The sequence below is a fragment of the Saimiri boliviensis genome, chromosome 9 (assembly GCF_048565385.1).
Source record: "Saimiri boliviensis isolate mSaiBol1 chromosome 9, mSaiBol1.pri, whole genome shotgun sequence".
NCBI classification, from domain to species: domain Eukaryota; kingdom Metazoa; phylum Chordata; class Mammalia; order Primates; family Cebidae; genus Saimiri; species Saimiri boliviensis.
In genome coordinates, this window is record NC_133457.1 from 106,101,884 (window position 1) to 106,122,645 (window position 20,762).

At 43.0% G+C, this 20,762-nt stretch overlaps 1 protein-coding gene across 15 annotated transcripts in view; it reads right to left on the reverse strand.

Annotated features, from left to right (window-relative positions):
- Positions 1 to 20,762, reverse strand: part of PTPRT (protein tyrosine phosphatase receptor type T) — a 1,134,111-nt gene that overhangs the window by 143,421 nt on the left and 969,928 nt on the right. For 10 of the 15 annotated variants that reach the window (XM_039479696.2, XM_074406551.1, XM_039479695.2 and 7 more), the window contains one exon: positions 15,533 to 15,562. The exons of the other annotated variants lie outside the window; for them this stretch is intronic. In XM_039479696.2, coding sequence (XP_039335630.1) covers positions 15,533 to 15,562 — 30 coding nt within the window. The remainder of the gene's footprint in view (positions 1 to 15,532; positions 15,563 to 20,762) is intronic. 15 annotated transcript variants of the gene reach the window in all.

The following is a 20,762-nucleotide window of genomic DNA, read 5'->3' on the forward strand; positions in this document are numbered from 1 at the left end:
AATTTGAGATGAGCTTTGTATGGGGGCACAGAGCCAAATCACATCAGTTGCTTTCTGTTTTTTCTATTGTAATTTAGAGCAAAGGGTAAGAACTGACTTTGGACCCTTTCACTGCGTCTTTACCCTGCACTCAGACGTGTAAAGTGCTTCTCTCTGGGGCAGGGGCTGTAGTACTCATCAGTTTTGTTGTCATGTAAAGTAAGCAGCCTTTTTCAGAATCCCTCCTACAGCCACCCCGCAATTCATGATGAGAACACAACACTAGTAATTAGCACCTCTTTGTTCCACACGTATCTTCCTTCATATGGTCTGTGCCTCTGCTCAGTGCGGTGAGACTTCATTTCCTTACATTTTAAATATTTTCTCATTGGAGTGACTCAACTTTTTTGTGTGATACCTGTAGTGTTATGAAAGATATACACTGGTTTTTGTCCACCGTACCTGGTTTATAACTCTTGTGACAGTCTTTTGCTATGCTGGGTGTGTTAGGGTCCAGGGGAAGAACTCAGGAGACACACCCTCTCTCCTCCCTTCCTTTCACCTGCCCAAGGCAGAACTCTCATCTTCCCCTGCCTTTCTGATTATGAGTCTTAAGACTTTCCTCTGAGAGGGTCCCACCTCACACCTGGGGGTAGGAATGCTGATTTCAGGAAGCTTCCCTAGGAAATCAAAACGGCTGGATTTGGAGAGAAAGCCAGGTAGCTGAACCCGTGGAGGTTCCTGGAGGGTGGTACCCCAGGGAGGACATGGAAGCTCCAGAGCTATTCCCCCAAACCTCACCCTATGTGTCTTTTCATCAATATTCTTTGTAATATGCTTTATAATAGACCAGGAAACATGTTTCCCCGAGTTCAATGAGCTGCTCTAGCAAATTACCTGAACCCAAAGAAGGGGTTGTGGGAACCCCACCTTGAAGCCAGTTGGTCAGAAATTTCAGAGGCCCAGACTTATGACTACTGTCTTGGGGAATGGAGAGTAGTCATGGGGGCTGACGCCCAACGTGTGGGATCTGACCCTATATCCTGGTAGGAACGGAACTGTCGGACACCCAGCTGGTGTCCTCTGCTTGATATGTGGGGAAAACATCCCATACATTTGGTCACAGAAATCCTCTTCCATGTTGATGACTGTGACAGTGTGAGAGTAGAGAAAAAATACAGTTTGAGGGAATTTTTCTTGACACACTACCTATATGAAAGTACTTAGTAAACAAGAGTAGATAAATACAAAATATAAAATATGCTAATTACTACACAACAGGAGTAGACAGAGAAATACAAAATATAAAATATGCTAATAACTACAATATACTGAGCACCTACTGTGCACCAGATATAAAAACCAGATGTTGTATATGCATTCAATTACCTTGTGTTGTCCTGGTAAATCCCCACAGCAACCTTCCAGATTTGGTATTATTGTCCCCAGTTTACAGATGAGAGAACAGAGGCTCAGAGAATTTTAAGTTAGTAAGTGGCGAAGTCCAGGATTCAAACCCCAATCCAGTCCATGCTCTTTTCACTACAGTGCTGTTTCCAGGTGTTGGGTATTGCTTTCCTCACCATTGAGAGCTAAGGCAAAAGCACTGTTTAATCCCCTTAAGGAATGAAAGATGAGATTACAGAAGTACAATTTTTGAGCAAATTGCCCCTTGCCTACATGGCTGAGAAACACATCACAGTAATACAGTCAATGCGTATAGTTCAAATCAGCCATAGATCCGGAAAAACCTTAGATCCCACACTTTCATGGTGGTTCTGCTGTCTAAAGCAAAGATAAAAAGAAAGAATGATATGAAATCCCATACCAACCAGATATGAGCTTAGATTTTTCACCTAAAGTTCTCATCTGGTAGATTTCCAAATCAAAATTGGCATGGGGAAGGAAGAATGAAATAAAGTCTAAAGACTTAGCTTTTCTCCATTTCTGAAAAAGTACATTGTTGCGAAGCTGTTTTCCCAAATAAGCCTTCTTTAGTCTCGAGGCTCAATTTGGTTTACAACATTAACAAAATGATATTTACAGTCTTTACAAAAATCAAGTCTTCCAGTAAAAACAGGGTTTTGACCACACTAATCTTTCTATTCTTCCACTTAAAAAACGTGGGTGGTTGTAATATACCCACCAATTCCCACCCTTTTAGAATGTTCTGCACTGTGGTTCAAAGCCCTTAGAGTTAAAAACTGCTGCAGAAAGCAACTCAGCCAATGTTCTTTTATTCTGTAAAGAAAGAGATTTCATCAGCAGAAGCACTGAGTCCCTTGAGGCTTCAGAGATAAAGAGATGCTTCTCAACACACATTATCTCAGGAGGTAATCATGGTGGAGGGGACTTTACTCCTCATAATGCCTCCAAAACCATCATGAGTAGTGATTGTTGTGAGAAACTAAATACTATTTAAATACGTATATGCTTGGGCATTTTTGCTTTTTATTAAATGACCTCTGTACATTTATGAACAGTGCAAGGATTGTCTACCTCAATACCTAAAAAAGGAAATGGTGCCACCAAATAGCATCTTGTCTTCAACAGATTTTGCTTTCCAAATTCAGGTTCCAGCATCAGAATCAAAACCATGTGTATCTGATAATACTATGGGACCAAATTTTCAACTAAGATTCTGAGCTAAATGGCCACGCTAAAGCTTCATGATGCTCTTTCAAATGCCTTTATTTGATAGCCCTGGATTCTCAAGCTTATCCAGATGGTTCTCAACGATGGCTTCAGATTAGAAAATCCTGGGGAACTTTAAAGTAACCAGGCAATACCCCAGACCAGTTAAGTCAGTTCTCCAATCTCTCTTTATAGACTGGACTGTGGCGTGTGGTCTCCTCTCTAGCTGAGTATTCTCCCTAAAATACACCAACTCCTCTAAGCTGTGTTCCCAGAAAGGCAACATTTCTAAAAATGACGTTTCTTCCTTTGTAGTTCTGGGCAAAATCATTAGTTATCTCTTTTCTTTCTTATTGATATCACCATGGATGGATGCCAGGAGGAGGGGCATCTTACTCAACTGCTCAGAGGGGAAAATCTGTGAGGTTTAAGGACCACTATTTAAAATTCCCTACTTCATTCTATCTTCAAATTCTTCTATTTAACTTAAATCTAGCGATCACATTGATTTCTCTCTCGATTTCTCTCTCTCTCTCTCTCTCTCTCTCTCTCTCTCTCTCTTCCTCTGATATCAAAATACTGCTTTGTTCCAGCACTTTGGGAGGCCGAGGCAGGTGGATCACGAGGTCAAGAGATCGAGACCATCCTGGTAAATATGGTGAAACCCCGTCTCTACTAAAAATACAAAAAATTAGCTGGGCATGGTGGTGCATGCCTGTAATCCCAGCTACTCAGGAGGCTGAGGCAGGAGAATTGCCTGAACCCAGGAGGTGGAGGTTGCGGTGAGCCGAGATCACGCCATTGCACTCCAGCCTGGGTAACAAGAGCAAAACTCCATCTCAAAAAAAAAAAAAAAAATACTGCTTTGTTGTAGCCAAGCTCTATAATTTCATAAAGGACACTAATTCCCCTGGCATGTACACTGTCTTACTTAATTTCTTAAGATAATCCCATGAATTGAACATGATCATTCCCACTTTCTAGATGAGAAAACTGAAACTCAGAGGGTTTAGGATTCACAGCTACCAAGTAGTATAAATAGAATTCAAACTTTCTCCCTGACCTTTTCCTTCCATCTCTATCCCATTCCTTTGTTCTTTGCCTTTTTAATTTTGTTTCCTAGCATGCTATCAAATTAAGTTATGAAAAAAGTATGTGTGTGTGTGTGTGTGTGTGTGTGTGTGTGTGTGTGTGTTTCAATGTTATGAGGTCAAGGAGTGAATGAATTTTTTTTTTCTTTTTTTTTTTTTGAGACAGAGTCACTCTGTCGCCCAGGCTGGAGTGCAGTGGTGCGATCCTGGCTTACTACAAACTCTGCCTCCCAGGTTCAAGCAATTCCCCTGCCTCAGCCTCCCAAGTAGCTGGGATTACAGGTTTGCATCACCTCACCCAGCTAATTTTGGTAGAGATGGGGTCTCCCTATCTTGGCCAGGCTGGTCAAGTGACCCACCTCAAGTGACCCACCCACCTCGGCCTCCCAAAGTGCTGGGATTACAGGTGTGAGGCACCAGCCCGGCCGAATGAGTCATTTCTTTAAGGAAACGTCTTGCAGCTATTTTATACCAGAAACTTTTTTGGGCCAGTTAACCCATGGTATCTCTCCTCAAAGTAGAATCAGCGACTTCCTCCCCTTTGCTGTGTTTTCACTGCTCCTCTTTCCATGCACTTGCAACACTATTCTGTAACATTCTGTTAACATGCCCAAGTTCCTTTTAAGCTGTGAGCTCCTTGAGAGAATATTTCTTACTAAAGGTTCAACAAATTTCTCTCCTTAGCACAATGGAATTGCTGAGTAAATGCTCATGAATGAAATAATATGTCACTTAAACATCAGAGCTATTGTAAAATGTAGGTGTTATGATTCCCATTTTACAGATGAGAAACTGAAGTTGGGATGGAATTAAGTGAGTTATCTAAAACTGTGGAGCCAGAAAGCTCCTGCTTGGCACAGTCACCCATCTAATAATGTTTTCCGAAATACCTCCAAGCTTAACTAGACAACTAGGTAATAAGTGGGAAAGCACTTTGAAAGAGATAAAGCCCTAAAAACAAACAAAATGCAATCATTATCATCATCATCAACATTGTGGGGCTTAACTAATTTCCTTCCATTAAGAGCACTATTTTGAAACACTTATAGAGCCGTTTTCCAGGCTGCGCGTCTCGGGATCCCATCTTTGCCACAGCTCTAGCTGTAAGAGTCATTCCCATTTCGGGGATGCTTGCTGAATGTAGTGCTTTCAGAAATCAACCCAATCCTGCCTTGGAGACATATTGCTAAGGGGGCACTTCTGACCCTGGTTCCCTCCCCGGCTGGATCCACCGAAGGGTATTGCTACAGTCTTCTCTGTGATACATCTTTAGTTCCCCCAAGCAGGGGCTAGGTATGAAGATCTCTGGTGGCTCTCAGGTCCCGCACAAGCACAGGTGAACAGCAAATGCCTATGAATGAATGATCGCCCAAGGAAAAATGTTTTAGAGTTTATGTATTATCAGTGGGCAACAAAGTAATAACTCTACTTCGTTGGTATGCAGCATTCATAGGCAATGAAGAGTGTATTTCAGGGGAGTGAACCCACTTGTCTCCAGAAAAGCCAATGGGAGTGTCCCAAGCTGGGTTCTCTGACAATCAATCAGACTCTGAGAGAGATTGATGAGCAGGAGATGTATTGGGGAAGCTTCACCTATAGACAAAAGGGAAGGGGACAGACAAAGGGAAGGTAAAAAGAAAGAGAAAGAGTGGGCAGAGGAAAGGGTGAATGGTGATGCAGCGGCAGCTGTGGCTAAAGCCAACCCCATAGGAAGCCTTGAAGCTGGGGTGGCTTTTACATCCCTTCGTTGACCAGTGAGTGGGTGACTCTGGGTGAGGTGGCTCCAGAGGGCAAGTTCTGAAGGGGGCTGTTAGTGTCACAGACAAGTGAGTTACCTCCCCTGAAATGCACTCTTCATTGCCTATGAATGCTTTGCATACCAACTAATTGGGGTCATTACTTGGTGGCCCGCTGATAAGACATAAACTCTAAAAAGTTTTTCCTTGGGCAACCATCCTTTCATGGGCATCTGCCAGTATCAACTGAAGCAAATGTAGAAGAAAGTTCCTCATTCTTTTTTTTTTTTTTTTAAATTGAGATGGAGTTTGGCTCTTGTTGCCCAAGCTGGAGTGCAATGGCATGATTTCAGCTCACTACAACCTCTGCCTCCCTGGTTCAAGTGATTCTCCTGCCTCAGCCACCAGAGTAGCTGGGATTACAGGCACGTGCCACCATGCCTGGCTATTGTTTTGTTGTTGTTTATACTTTTAGTAGAAACAGGATTTCACCATGTTAGCCAGGGTCTGGAACTCCTGACCACAGGTGATCTGCCCACCTGGGCCTCCCAAAGTGCTGGGATGACAGACGTGAGCCACCATGCCCGGCGCCCTCATTCTTGAAGGGGTATCTGAGTAGCATATCAGTGTCCTCCACAGGAATTTTCTTTCTAACCACACTTCAGTAAGGTACTCCTTCCTCTCTGTCAGCAGAGGATTCCCACATTCTCATTAACCTTCTTTATAAAGTTGAAATATATTTATGAGGTAGAAGCATTAAGAGTCATAGACAGTCCTTTCTAAGCCTCAAGACGTCACTAATATGTGGTTGGTATTATTAGGTTGGTGCAAAAGTAATTGAGGTTTTATGTTCTCACTCATAAGTAGGATTTGAACAATGAGAACACACGGACACAGGGAGAGGAACATCACACACCGGGGCCTGTTAGGGGGTGGGGGGTTAGGGGAGGGATAGCATTAGGAGAAATACTTAACATAAATGACCGGTTCATGGGTGCAGCAAACCACCATGGCACGTGTATATAGCAAACCTGCACGTTCTGCACATGTGCCCTAGAACTTAAAGTGTAATAATAATAAAGAAATTATTATAAAAAAGTAATTGCAGTTTTTGCCATTAAAGGTACATTTTACCTTTTTTTAATAGTAATTACCACAATTACATTTGCACCAACATAATAAAACTTAAACTTAGGTATAAACTTATAACTCAAGTATAAACATCTTTTGCCACCTTTGGAGGGAAAACACTCATTTGTATTTTCCCTGATTAAAGTGACAAAGCCTCTGATGTATAGCTTTGCTCTGTTTGGTATGCATGATTGATGTGTTTAGATTCCAATTCAATAGAGTAAACAATGAAGCATCCGTTCAGTTGCAATCCCCATCCAAATCTATCAGTACACATGGTCTAGCCCAGTGCATTTATATCTACTAATATTTCATTATGAACATATGAACACAGGGAAGGGTACCTCACACACCAGGACCTGTCAAGGGGTTGGGGGCTAGGGGAGGGACAGCATTAGCAGAAATGCCTAATGTAGATGACGGGTTCATGGGGTGCAGCAAACCACCATGGCACATGTATACCTGTGTAACCAACCTGCACGTTCTGCACGTGTACCCCAGAATTTAAAGTATAATAAAAAATAATTTTTTTTTTGAGACAGTCTCACTCTGTCACCAGGCACCAGGCTAGAGTGCAGTGGCACGATCTCGGCTCACTGCAACCTCTGTCTCCCGGGTTCAAGTGATTCTCCTGCCTCAGCCTCCCGAGTAGCTGGGACTACAGGTGTACACCACCACGCCCAGCTAATTTTTATATTTTTAGTAGAGACGGGGTTTCATCATGTTGGCCAGGATGGTCTCGATCTCTTGACCTCGTGATCCACCCACTTCAGCCTCCCAAAGTGCTGGGATTACAGGCTTGAGCCACTGTGCCTGGCCAAAAAATAATAATTAAAAAAAATCCCATTGTAATAGCAGTCATTAATTTTACACATTTATAATTGTGTCATGCAAGTACAAATGCAACATTTCTAAACCTAAAACCCATGTAAGACTACGAAATAGGTGATCTGAAAGTTCTATCATCACCACAGGCCAAAGTAAGTGAAAATGGGTATCAATTAACTTCTAGAGAATCGAAAAATATAACTCAATGAGAGGCAGAACAAAATTGGAAGGATATCACCTCCACACATACATCCACTCATGTATGTTCATTCATCTAGTCAACACAATCTTATGACGCCTGATTTGTCCTGGGCACTGATCTAGTCATTGGGAAATGAATGGGTGAGTAATACATAGTTCTCTCTACATGGAGACCGACATGCAAAGACACCAAGGGCAGGATACCCTGGGAAGGGATCGTGAATTAGTAAGTCAATGGGTGAAGGAAGGAAAGATGAATACAACAAAAAAGATATGAGCCCAGCACTATGGATATGGTCTGTGGAAATTGGACGGGGCCTCGGAAGTAGAGAACAATAATAGTCCCTTTGTAAAGATACTAGAATTTTCTGGGCACACAAGGGGGATAGGAAGAATTCCAGGAAGAATGCATGGCAGGGATAAACATTGTGAAAGGGACACTTAAATCAGAGTGATGTGAGGATGTCATTACAGTTGTTCTCAAAGTCAGCATGGCAAAGAAGAATCTGAGATACTCATTAAAATGCAGATTCCCAGGCCGTGCTTTTAAAGAGACTGAGCAGATCTGGGGGTGAGGCTTGGGGATCAGAATTCCCACCAAGGTTCTCGCCTTGGCTGAACAGCAACACTGCTAGTAATCACTTTCGTCTTGACTGTACGGTAGTGTCTTACATTTTCACCTATTAACATGTTTGCTGTCGGTAACTTGATATTTGCTGGTAATTGATATTTAGCATCTTTAAATGGTTTTCTTCTATTCCTATTCTTTCTTCATTTTTATTCAAAGTGGCTGATAAATTACATTAAATAACTTTTGAGTATCTCTTGATGGAATCATTTTAAAATGCCTGTTTAAATATATTGAGGCAATGATATTTGCTTCACAGCAGCTGATGATCTGAAGAGGCATATGCATCTGAAGAAAGGAGCAGTCGCTTATTTTGGTGAGGCCCTACTATGTGCTAGGCATTTTACATTACATCCATTGAATCTTTGTGAGACTTCTGTAAGGTTCCTATTTTTAATCTCTTTTACGTACCGGGCAACTGAGATTCAGAAAAAGTTGAGTGGCTTGTCCAGGTCACACAGATGCAAAAACAGAAGCAAAAATTGCCTGAAAGCCACAGAAGCAAGGAAGGTACAAAGTCTAGAGTTACCTAAAAATTGACATCTTTTTTCCTTTTTAAGTGCGGAGTACCTCCCTGTTGACTTTAGCCGCATGTCTTCTAAATTCATTTTGTTCCTGCGCTCATTATCACAGGGACTTACTGGGGCCCACTGTATATGTTAGGAGTTCCATGGAGAATAACCTAATGAGCAAGCAACATCCTTAAGACACATCTGCTCCTGCCAATAATATAATGCAACTGCAGTTCAGAGAAAGGTGCCATTCCCACAGGTGGAGAGAATCAGGGGAGACTTCTTGTAGAAGGCAGTCTTTCATCTGGACTTTGAAGAATGATGTAGGATTTGAATATACTGAGATGGAGGAGATTGGAAGGATATGGGAAGAGCCCAGGAGTCCCGTGGAGTATCTGCAGACAGAAGCCAGCCCAGGTCATGATTTTCTCCCTCACAGACACTTGCACAAGGCATCTGTCCAAAGCTAAGTGAAGTGGCTATGTGATCTCTCTCAGCCGGAACGACTGGTAAACATCTTCGTGTTTTCTCAAGAACTACTACACTAAAATGCCTCTGTTCGAAACAATTACTGTGCCCATCACACACCTTGAGGTAAATTAACCTGTGGACATATGCCAACTCTTAATAGCCTTTAAAATGGCAAACACTGAACAACTGAAGTGGTTGGGGGCTGCTTTACTACAGAAAAGCAAAATTCCAGAGAAGGATTTTTTGTCAGCTCAGAATGTGAGGAATTACAGCTGCTATTTGTAAAACACCTACTGTGTGCTGGCCACTCTACACAAACACTCTCTCATTGCCCTTCACCAAAACACTAGGAAGTCACTGCTGTTATCTTGATTTTCCAGATGAAGAAACTGAGGCTCAGAGTGGTTTCTACCACTGTCCCAGGTGGAAACAATCTCACAGGAAAGGCAGACCTAGAATTGTGAAACAGGCCTGACACCAAAACCCACATTAGTTCCATTTGTGTGTGTGTATGCTGGAGAGAAAATGATGGGCCTTACCTTAAATTTTCCTGTGTCCCTGGGTCCCCAGATACCTCTGTTCCATAGCTCCATTTTTACTGGGCTGTTATTTATCTTGGTCATGTGCACTCCTTTTGCAACCTCTTGCTCTAACCCCTTGGCTACCTCCAATGCCCTGAGCTCCGACTGCTCTCAGCATGTTGCCTGTGCACAGCATTGCTTGGAAGACCAGCCACATCACGTGGCCAACCCCCAGGACAGCAGAGACAGGACTGCCCCCTCAAGGGCCTCCTTGACAGCCCAGAATAGCTATCACTTCTTGTATCTAGCAGTGCACTGATGCCACACACAGAAACAAGGCCCTGTGGGCAGACAGACTTGTATTTGGTACCTGACTCTTCTGCAACCTGGCTGACGTGCTCCAAGCACCTGGTCCAGGCAGAAGTCTCCCCACCTCCCAAAGAACAGGGCTTATAAGAAGCATGGGTAGAGTTTGGGGGTCATGTGGTCCTGAGTTCAAACTTAACCCTGCTGCATTCTGGCTGTGAGCAGTAATACACAAGTCTTCAAACTTCAGTCTTCACATCTAAATTAAAATCCACAAACTAACAGACTTTGCAGGGCTTGTTATAAACATTGGATGAGTCTACCATATAGTAGGGACCAATTGGTAATGCCTTTCAACTTCTGCCCTTTTGTAGTCTGATATGGGGTGTTCCTTATTCACCTTTGTGCCTGCAATACCAAGCACAGGAATAAAGTACATGGCAGGAGCTCAGTAAAGCAGGAGGAATCTTGAACCTCACCCTCTCCCTACTCTCAAAACTCTAGAGTGAGAATTGGCAAACTGTGACCTGTGGGCCAAATCTGGCCCACTGCCTGTTGTTTTCAAATTAAGTTTTATTGGAACACAGCCACACTCATACACGTAGCTATGACTTCATGCTACAACATCAGAGTTACAGAGATGCAACACAGAACACATGTGCTTGCAAAGCCAAAATAATTTACCGTCTGGCTCCTTACAGAAAATATTTCTGGATCCCTGTACTTATATAGGGATACTTTCAGTGGTGGAGAGCACTCGAGGGCCTCACTGCTTGGGGGGAAATAGAATTCCTCTGCTCCTCCCCAATGCATACTTCATCTCCTCTTTCCCTAGTTTATTTTTTCTTCTTAGCTCTCACCATTACATAACATGCTTTTTATTTTTGTTACATATGTTGTTTAATTTCTACCTCTTCCATTAAAAAAGCTCCACGTGCATAGGGATTTTTACTTGTACTAACTCCTATATATCCAGAAGCTTGTCCAATGCCTAGCATGCAGAGGGCATTCCACAAATATTTGTGGAATGAATAAACACTGATTTCATTGAAGAGCTTGGTTAGCCGAAGTGTGTTAAAGAGAGAATACACTTCGGCTAACCAAGCTCTTCAATGAAATCAGTGTTTATTCATTGAAAGGACCAGGTGGCCCCTAATACCTATGAGGAGGGCATTACTTTTCCTATTTTATAGATAAGACAACTGAGACTCCAGTTAAGTCAGTGATTCTCTAACATGTATGTGAATCAGCTGGGATCTTGCTACGATACAGATTCTGATTCAGGGGTCTGGGCTGGGGCCCTCAATGCTGCATCTCTGACAAGCTCCCAGGTAATGCTGATGCTGCTTGTCCATGGTCCACATGCTGAGCACTGAGGCTTCAAGGCCCCCCTCGGGGGATATACTAGCACATAGTGGGGGGCCATCATTTCCTTTCTGTTTCTTCTTCCTCATTTCCATGCATCTCCCTCACTCCTATGGTCTCCAAGGCCTGTCCCTCCTCCCGCCTAGACTGTTCCCTGTCCCCAAACACCTCACCTCCAGATCTTCCCTTTCATAGCCCCTACCTCCTGCATCTTCAGCCCCTTCCTTCTGCCCAGGCTCCCCCACTGTAACTAAATCTCCACCCAGGACTTTCTGATCCTTAAGGTGGCCGGTATCATGTTTCTCCTCTGTTTTATGAAAAAGGTGATTCTACTCACGGTCCCCGGGCAGGCTGGCTTCCTACTCAACCTTCATCCCTAAAACCTGTACAAGTGACTTCTGATGGCCAAATGTCAGGGCTGTGTCCCCACCTCCATCCTCTGCAGCATCTGCTATGGCCAACCAACTCCTGCCGCAAAAGCCTTCTCCTCTTGGGCCTTATGTCTTTCTCCTACCTGTCTGTCTGCTTTGCCAGTTCCTCTCTTCTTCTGATTCTTTAATCGTGGTCAGTTCCTGGGCCTCATCCCCTAGCCCTTAGCCCTCTGTTCTTGTCCTCTTTCTCCAGGCCTACTTTCATCCACTGGGCACTCTCATCTGCTGCGTCTCAGAGGAAGGTGCCAAACATCCATGTCCCCCCTAAACTCTACCTCTGCATTTCCAATTTCCCATGGGGTGCTTTTGCTTGGGAGCCCCACCAGCATTCTCAGTGCAATATATCCAGAGTCATATGCATATGACTCACATGACCATTTCTCCACCTGAGACGTCTCTATTTCCAGGATGATCTATTCTCCTTCCCATCCACTTCTGGGTGGCTTTGGGAGAATGACTTAGCTTCTCAGAGCAATTTCTCTCCCATTAACTAGGGATAATAGTACCTACCAAACCAGGCTATTCGGGGGACTTACTGAGCTAATGTATGTACAAAATACTTGGCATGTGGTGGTGGTTTCCTCTTCTCCCCTTGCATCTTAATAATTAATTATACCTTACCCATTCCATCCCTTTAAGTCTAGGAACTGGTTCATCTCTCACAAGTGCTTGGTGGTAGTTGGGATGGGAAGATGATGCTTAAGAGAAAATCTAACCACCTAAGGTTTCTCTAGAGAAGGCAGGCTATTTGCAGTGACATATAATGCATGACCCTCATGGGGGCCTTGGGGTTGGTGAATATAAAATGAATATAATTACAGAAACCCTGTGTTCTGTCTAGATGCATCTGCGTCCCACTGCTGGTATGAGCTTTCTGCTCTGGGACCTGTGGCATAGAACTTTATGTCTGCACCTACTGAAAGGCTTGTGTTTATTACTGCACCTTGAACTGCAAGTATGTGCAGATCCATCCTCTGTCTTTTCACACTGCTTATCTTGGATTCCACCCCAGCACCCAGCACACAGCACTATATAAAGTAGGCATTCAAAGACCCTGATAGGCAAACTGGCTGATAGGGAGATGGGAGTGAGGTACCAGAGTTGGTGATGTGTCCCTGCATGCCCACATCGGCTGTGGAACATGAATGCCCTAAGAGGCCCTGGAGGAACAGAGGGGCTTCCAGGGACTACCATTCCTGCTATAAACCTTGTGGTTTCTGAAATGGGAAAGAAAGAAAACTAACATTTCACGAGTGACAACTTTGTGCCAGGCACTTTGCAAAATAATCTCATCTCCTCTTCACAGCAACTCTGTGAGTCAGGCACCATTACCCTGATTTTATAATTCAGAGGAAAAAGACTCAAAAAATTTAGAAAATTTGCCCAAGGCACTATAGCCAGTGCATGACAGAGGCAGGACGTGAGCCCAGAGCTGCGTTACTCCTGAAGCTCATTCTCTTTCCACCATCGCAAGGACTCACTATATTGTTTTGTACCTCCATGCCTTTGCAGATGCAGTTTACTCTAATCCGAATTTTAATTTTTTCAGTAATGGGTAAAGCTATCTCTAAATGCACCGATAACTATCTCTTGCCACATAAAAAATTTACCATTCCACATATACACCATGGAATACTATGCAGCCATAAAAAATGATGAGTTCAATGTCCTTTGTAGGGACATGGATGAATCTAGAAACCGTCATTCTCAGCAAACTGACACAAGAACAGAAACTCAAACACTGCATGTTCTCATTCATAGGCAGGTGTTGAACAATGAGAACACATGGACACAGGGAGGGGAGCATCACATACTTGGGTCTGTTGGGGGTGTCTAAGGGAGGGAAACAGGGGTTGGGGAGGTTGGGGAGGTTGGGGAGGGATAACATGGGAAGAAATGCCAGATACAGGTGATGGCGGGGATGAAGGCAGCAAACCACCTTGCCATGTAAGTACCTATGCAACAACCCTGCATGATCTGGACATGTACCCCAGAACCTAAAGTACAATTTTAAAAATTGCATATAAAAAAATTCGCCACGCAACGAACTGCTCCTATACCACAGTATGTAGAGGTGTCTCTCAACGGACGTTTCCAATGGTGAGTTTATGCTAGTCTCTCAGACAGGCTTGCATACTGTGAGGGTGAACCTCTGGGTTCTACTCATTTCTTCATCCACACTATCTAAAACATAACGTGCATGTTGAAAGCATGTTTGTGGGACGAATGAATAAACACATGAAATAAGTGATCTAGTACTTCCAGTATTGGTGATGGCGGTCCATTTGTTCCCATATAACTTGAGGGTGGTAGTACCTGCCCTAAAGACCTGTGGACCCAACACTGAGCAGAGGGGATGGGGCAGCCTTTTTCTGGCTCTGTCTTTATCTGTGAAGTCTTCAGCAGGTAATGCTGTTAGGGACAACGTCTCTGAGTTTGCCAGAGGTGAGAGAAGACATGGAGTGCTAGGCAATGCACTTTATCAGAAGCCAGGCATTCCCTGTTTTAATCCTACTCTTTTGCTAGCTGGATGTGCAATGAATTCACATCCTTCAATCTCTTTATCATGTCCCTATGACCTCTCTGAACCTCAATTTCCAAAAATAAAAAAAAAAACTGCATATTACAAATGTGGGACTAGTTCAGAGATGTTCTAACTTTTCATCACCAAGGATCTATTGTACAGCTGTTCTCCCTTACTCCTATGTTTTGAGAATCTCTGTTTTTTTATTATTATTATTATTATTTTGAGATGGAGTTTTGCTCTTTTTGCCCAGGCTGAAGTGCAATGGCGTAATCTTGGCTGACTGCAACCTCCACCTCCTGGGTTCAAGCAATTCTCCTGCCTTAGCCTCCTGAGTAGCTGAGACTACAGGCACCTACAACCATCTCTGGCTAATTTTTGTATTGTTGGTAGAAATGGAGTTTTGCCATGTTGGCTGGGCTGATCTCAAACTCCTAACTTCAGGTCATCTGCCTGTCTAAGCCACCAAAGTGCTGGGATTACAGGCATAAGCCATTGTGCCAAGCCCTCTGTTTTATTAATTTAAAAAATAGTCACTTGTATTTAGCAAGTGTAAAAAAACAGATAAGCAAGCACCTACCTATAACTCCCAACAAAATGCATTGATAACATGAGATAAATAATGCTAAACACCAAACATATATTCCCAGGCCAAAGCAAAGACACTGGATGTTTTTTTCACCGTGAGGCTGGTTCTAGATAATGTCATGAATCCCTGCAGACTTTCTGAAATAGCAGAAACAGCCAATGAATTCCTTTCTAAACTTTGAGCCCCGAGGGCTACCCATTCTCCAAGTAGAAACAAATGGATTCAGAAGTTGCTAAGAATGTGATTCTGTCCTATGTGTGCAAGTCCTGCAGGAGGATCTGGTCCCCTGCTTGATGGAATTCAGGGATTCCTAACTAGAAAATTGCACTCACAAAGGAGAAACAGCCCTTCACATCTCCAAAAATAAGAAAAAAATCCAAGATGGCAGAAACATAACGAAGTTGAACAATGACAGTGCACTTTCAGATGGAACACATTTATGCAAAATAAAAGCTTTAAGGCTACAGACAACTTAGACAGAAGAGAAAAATGAGAAACTAACAGACACTTGGTTGGTGTGGGGAATGCATGCTACAGATTCCCTTACAGGGCACGAAGCAAAGTTAATACCAGCTCGATACTTACAAGTAATAGGAGTAGGAATAAGCATTTCTTCTATATATTGATGGGCAGTCAGATGAAGGAAATGTCCAAAATGGGGGAAAAAGAAAAGACAAACAAACAAGAATTAGATTTTTAATGAAATCTTGATTCTTAGAAATGCACATATTATTTTAGCATCCCTAAGCTCAAGGAGATGCAAGTTCCTCTACTAAACATCTTCACTGAGAATCAGGTATTTCCAGTGGTAGAAGAAATAAGGAAGACCTCTTCTATAACAGGGAAACTCATGACCTCACACAGGAAGTTTCATGTTGGCTGTTGTGGTTGTTTCAAAGTTCTTCCTTATGGTCAACTAAAACTAGCCTCCTTGTAATTATGATTTTTTCTTTTTGGTGTGGGCAGCGGGGGCAGGGTGGTGTGTGTTGGATCAGCTCTCTGTGGCTTCCTAGGACTAGTCTACCACTCTTCCATATGATAATGTCCTGTGATGTAAGGAATGCTACAGTAACTACTTCTGTCTCCTCTGCTTCAGATAAACTCACATCAGAATCTATTTAGTAAGGTCATACCCAAAGCGAGGAGATCATATAGCCAGTACCCCGGATGGCTCCCCAGTGATCTGCATGTCCTAGTGTTCAGGACTTTATGGAGTGTCCTCCCACACTGAGTCAGGGCTGGCCCTGTGTGAATAGAATGTGGTAGGAATTATGTTCTGGAACTTTCCAACCCAGGGAAAAAAAGAAGCCTCTCAGCTCTGTCCGCAACTCTCTCTTGGAACCCTCAGTTTCCATATAAGAAGCCCAACTTCCCTGAGGCAACCATGCTGGAGAGCTCCCAGGAGAGCCTCTGAGACTACATAAAGAGAAAGAAATGTCGCACCAGCCCCCAGTCATTCTGCTTTCAGTCAGCTAAGTTATCTCAGCTGAGACCCCTGACATTACAGAACAGAAATAAGTCATTCCCTTTAAGCTGTGCCCAAAGTGAAGGCTCATGAGAAAAATAAATAACCGTTGTTATTTAAGCTATTAAATTTCGGGGGTAGTTTGTTACGTGGCAGATGATCAGCGCAAAATCCAGCCACATCATGGAAGAGCACTGTACTGAGAGGGAGGAGTTCCAACCTTCAATCGAAACAGGTTCTACCTTGAATAAACTCTGTGCCTTCATTTCTGCATCTGTCCTTTAGGCACATTAAACTAGATCGGTCATTTTCAAACTGTGTTCAGAGAAGTCTGGGGGAGCTATAGCAGCCCCTGTGTAATGAAGAAGGAGGGTTCTGAGCAGGTGAGGCTGCTGGCCCCCACCATTCATCAAAGCACCTCCATTTTAATCTATTTTATACATTGAAGTATCATTTAAGATATCATATGGCTGAGGATTCCATTCTCCAAAAGAAAGCTTGAAAAGTCACTGCTTTCAGTATCTTTCCAATGTCCCTACTGGCTCCTGGCTTCCAAACAATCACAAAACTCAAATAAAATCATGATATTCCCTCTGTTATAACTTTTCATATGTTGTAAGAAAATAAATAGGAATGTTTTTATTTCACATCAGATTTAGCTGTACTGACAATAAGTGATATATCTGTAGATTGAGAAAAATGGCTAGATCATTCAGGCCTCCAAATATTCACCTGAGTAGACAAGAAAAGATTCCTTTTTTTGAATGATTTGATTACTGGCAACCATTATCCCATTTTCTTGGTACAGGAAAATACAGTCTTTATAACTGCAGAGTGGGGGTACGTCATCAGAGCCTAAAATTTTCCCATCTCAAGTAGAAAATAACCAAAGCTCGAAAGTTGGGGCCATCTCTAGTAGTCTTTCTTTCATCAATTGGCAAAGCCCAACCCTACACCCCCAGAAGGAAACTGACTCTAAAAGATAAGAAGCCACAGAAGAAGGAAAGCCCCACACCTCCTCAGGGGGCTGAGCTGGGGAAAATGAGCCACAGTGCAGCAAGATCTGGCCACGAAGAAAACAGTTCAATATCCCAGACTGTAAGAACAGCGGCCCTAGATGATGAGAGGGTGAAGAACTGAGGACTACGATGAGTGGGGACCAGAAGCTCCCACAGAAAGTCATCAAATCCCCCTCACCAGCAATACAGGATGGCACCGTAAGGAGAACATTTCGCCACCTCACTGCTGGTAAGTTCAGTGCCTGGAAAGTGATTCCTCCGGGATGTAAAGCTCAGGGTTCATTGGAGCAAGACTTATAGGGACACCCAGGTTCTCCACATTGTCAAAAACATGGAGCTGATAATCAAGGGGCCAGCGCTCTAATCTCAGATCTTTCAGTTGTTCATTGTGACATGTTGGGCAAATACATTCTTCTCCTTCATTTTGGACCTCTTTTTCCTGATCCATGCACCAAGGTGGATAGCATAGATGACTGACAGCTCAACCAGCTTTGAGGAGTGGAAATATAATAAGCCTTAGCATCTCAGGACCACCGCTTAACTAACTACATGGCTTTGAACAATTCACTAAACAGCCCTGAGTCGCAGTTTCTCTATCTCAAGGTTGGGGGCAATAATTATGTATTCCCAAGAATCACCATATGCATTAGCATTATATTAGTCTAAATTATACTCAAATTAGATATAATATGTAATATATGCAGAATTTTATGTAAATTATGTTAATCTAAATTGATATATTATATTAATCTAAACATCTGAAATGTATTAGGGCTCCGTAAAGGGTGGTTTATGTCTGCACCTCATCCACAGATATAAGGGTTAGTGCTTCTTAATCTGGTCATCAGGAACAAAGTGTTCACATCTTTAGGAATAATGAAATAAGAACAGGCTGGGCGCAGTGGCTCAAGCCTGTAATCCCAGCACTTTCGGAGGCAGAGGCAGGTGGATCACGAGGTCAAGAGATCGAGACCATCCTGGCCAACATGGTGAAACCCCGTCTCTACTAAAAATACAAAAATTAGCTGGGCGTGGTGGTGTGCGCCTGTAGTCCCAGCTACTCGGGAGGCTGAGGCAGGAGAATTGCTTGAACCCGGGAGACGGAGGTTGCAGTGAGCCGAGATTGTGCCACTGCACTCCAGCCTGGTGCCTGGACAAGACTCTGTCTCAAAAAAAAAAAAAAAAAAAAAAAAAAGAACAAATACTTATACAGCAATTACTATGTTTCAGTTATTGTTCTCAGCTTTAGCACACATTAACTCATGTATTCCTCACAGCTGCCCTAAAAGATAGGTATTATTGCCATTTCCACTATACTGATGGAGAAACTGAGGCAAACAAGGAGAAGTAACTTCGGATCACACAGCTAGTAACTGGATTTGATAGCAACATGTCTCTAAAGCTTATAGCTCATGTTCTTGACCTCAAGCCTGTACTGCTTTCAAGGAAGGATGAAAACGGATATATCTTGAGAAATCTGGTGAGTCAGGCACTGGGATGCCACATGCCTTACCTCTTTCAATCCTCCCCACAATCCTGAGGAGCAGATATTATTACTCTTACTGTTAGCTGAGGAATAAGAGACTATAAGTCCACGTCTCACTAGGTCAAAGGCCTCTGCTCTGAGCTGGGCCTCCTCAATGCCAGCAGCCACCCCTTCCTCAGCCTCAGGCTACACTGAGCATTCTGGACCTTCTACTTTTTCTGCTGTCAGCCTTCAGGATTCGCTTCTGCCTGAGCCAAGAAAACATGGTTCCTTCTTCACCTTCAAACCACAGATCACCTTGTCCAAGTTGTTTTTCTGAGTTATCCAGGCTGTCATCAAAAGCCTTCCTGGTGCTATCTCTGACCCAGCAGCAAGACAACTCTAGGATAATGGTAACTGACAAACTTCTCTTAATTGCATCTCTTTTACCAATTAAACTGAAAAATCTTCTAGGCCAAGTATCATAGGTCTTTCCTCTGTGACCAAAAAAGTTTACATATGTGTTTTTTTCTAAGCCTTGAAGATGATTTACTGAAGGTCGAAATTTACAAGGATACAGTGATATTGCAAGTAACAGATTGCTTGAAACAAAAATTCCTGAGCAGGAAGACAGCTGTGCTCAGAAAACAAAGCAAAACAAAACAATAACCCCAAACTTAATAAATCACATACTGCAGAACCTTATTTGAGATAGCTGACAAGACTGACTTCAGGCACAGTTTTCTTCTGTTCCATACAATTTAAACAGGTAGATGGTCAAATAGACTATCTAACCACCCATTTGACCATCTACCCATCCATCTAGATCATAAACCCACCCGTTCATGCACCTATCCATCCGTCCATCCAAAACCCTACCCATGCATGCATCCATCCATCCATCCATTCATCCATCCATCCATCCAACCATCCATCCACCCACCTATATATATAGCCCACAGGTCCGTCCATCCATCCATCCAGCCATCTATCTAATAATCCATCCACCATCTATCTATCTTTCCATAATTGAGAAACTTCTCAAGGGTGTATATCCTTATCTCTGTCAAGTAGAGATAGAAAGACAAATGAGATACTAATCTAGCCCACATGTCTGATGAGAGAGCCAGACAAGCAAATTATAAAGCAGATGATAATAAAAGCTGTCACTTAAATAGTGGGAGATCAATTACGTGTCAGGTACTGTTTTAATTATATTGCACGAACTAGTTTATTTAATCTTCACAATAACCTTATGAGGCAGTATTATCCCTGTTTACTGATGAGAAAAGTGAGACTCAGAGAGGTTAAGCAACTTTCTCACATTTACATAGTCGTTAAGTGGTATGGCAGGGATTTGAATCCAGGGAATCTGATTTAAAGAGCCTATCTTAATAGCTATTATATTAACTTCTGTCATGATAACTTGCATGATGAGTCAAAACAGGGAGCTGTGAGTCCATACCTGGCGTTAGGGGTGAGGAGGGAAAGCAGGCAAGGTGTCTCAGAATCTGGGATGCCTGAGTGGTATGGTAAAAAAGAAGTCAGATGGAGGAGAGGGAAAGGGCAATTTTAGGCAGATGGAACTGAGCTTGTGGTTTGGGTGGGTTGGTTAACGCAGTGGGAATGGCAAGATGTTGGAAGGGCTAGTTCCCAAAGAGTTTGAGGAGCTTGGTCTCAGTCCTGTACATAGGTCATAAGGAAAACCCAAGAAATTACATGGCCAAATATTTGTTGTCAATGAATAATTTTAGTAGGAGGGTGAGGAGAAAGTCAAAGGCAGTGTGACTGCGGTTACACAATCACTGATTGGCCAACACAAGAAATACTGGGAGCTTCCTTTGCAATGGCCATGGGGCTGGGGAA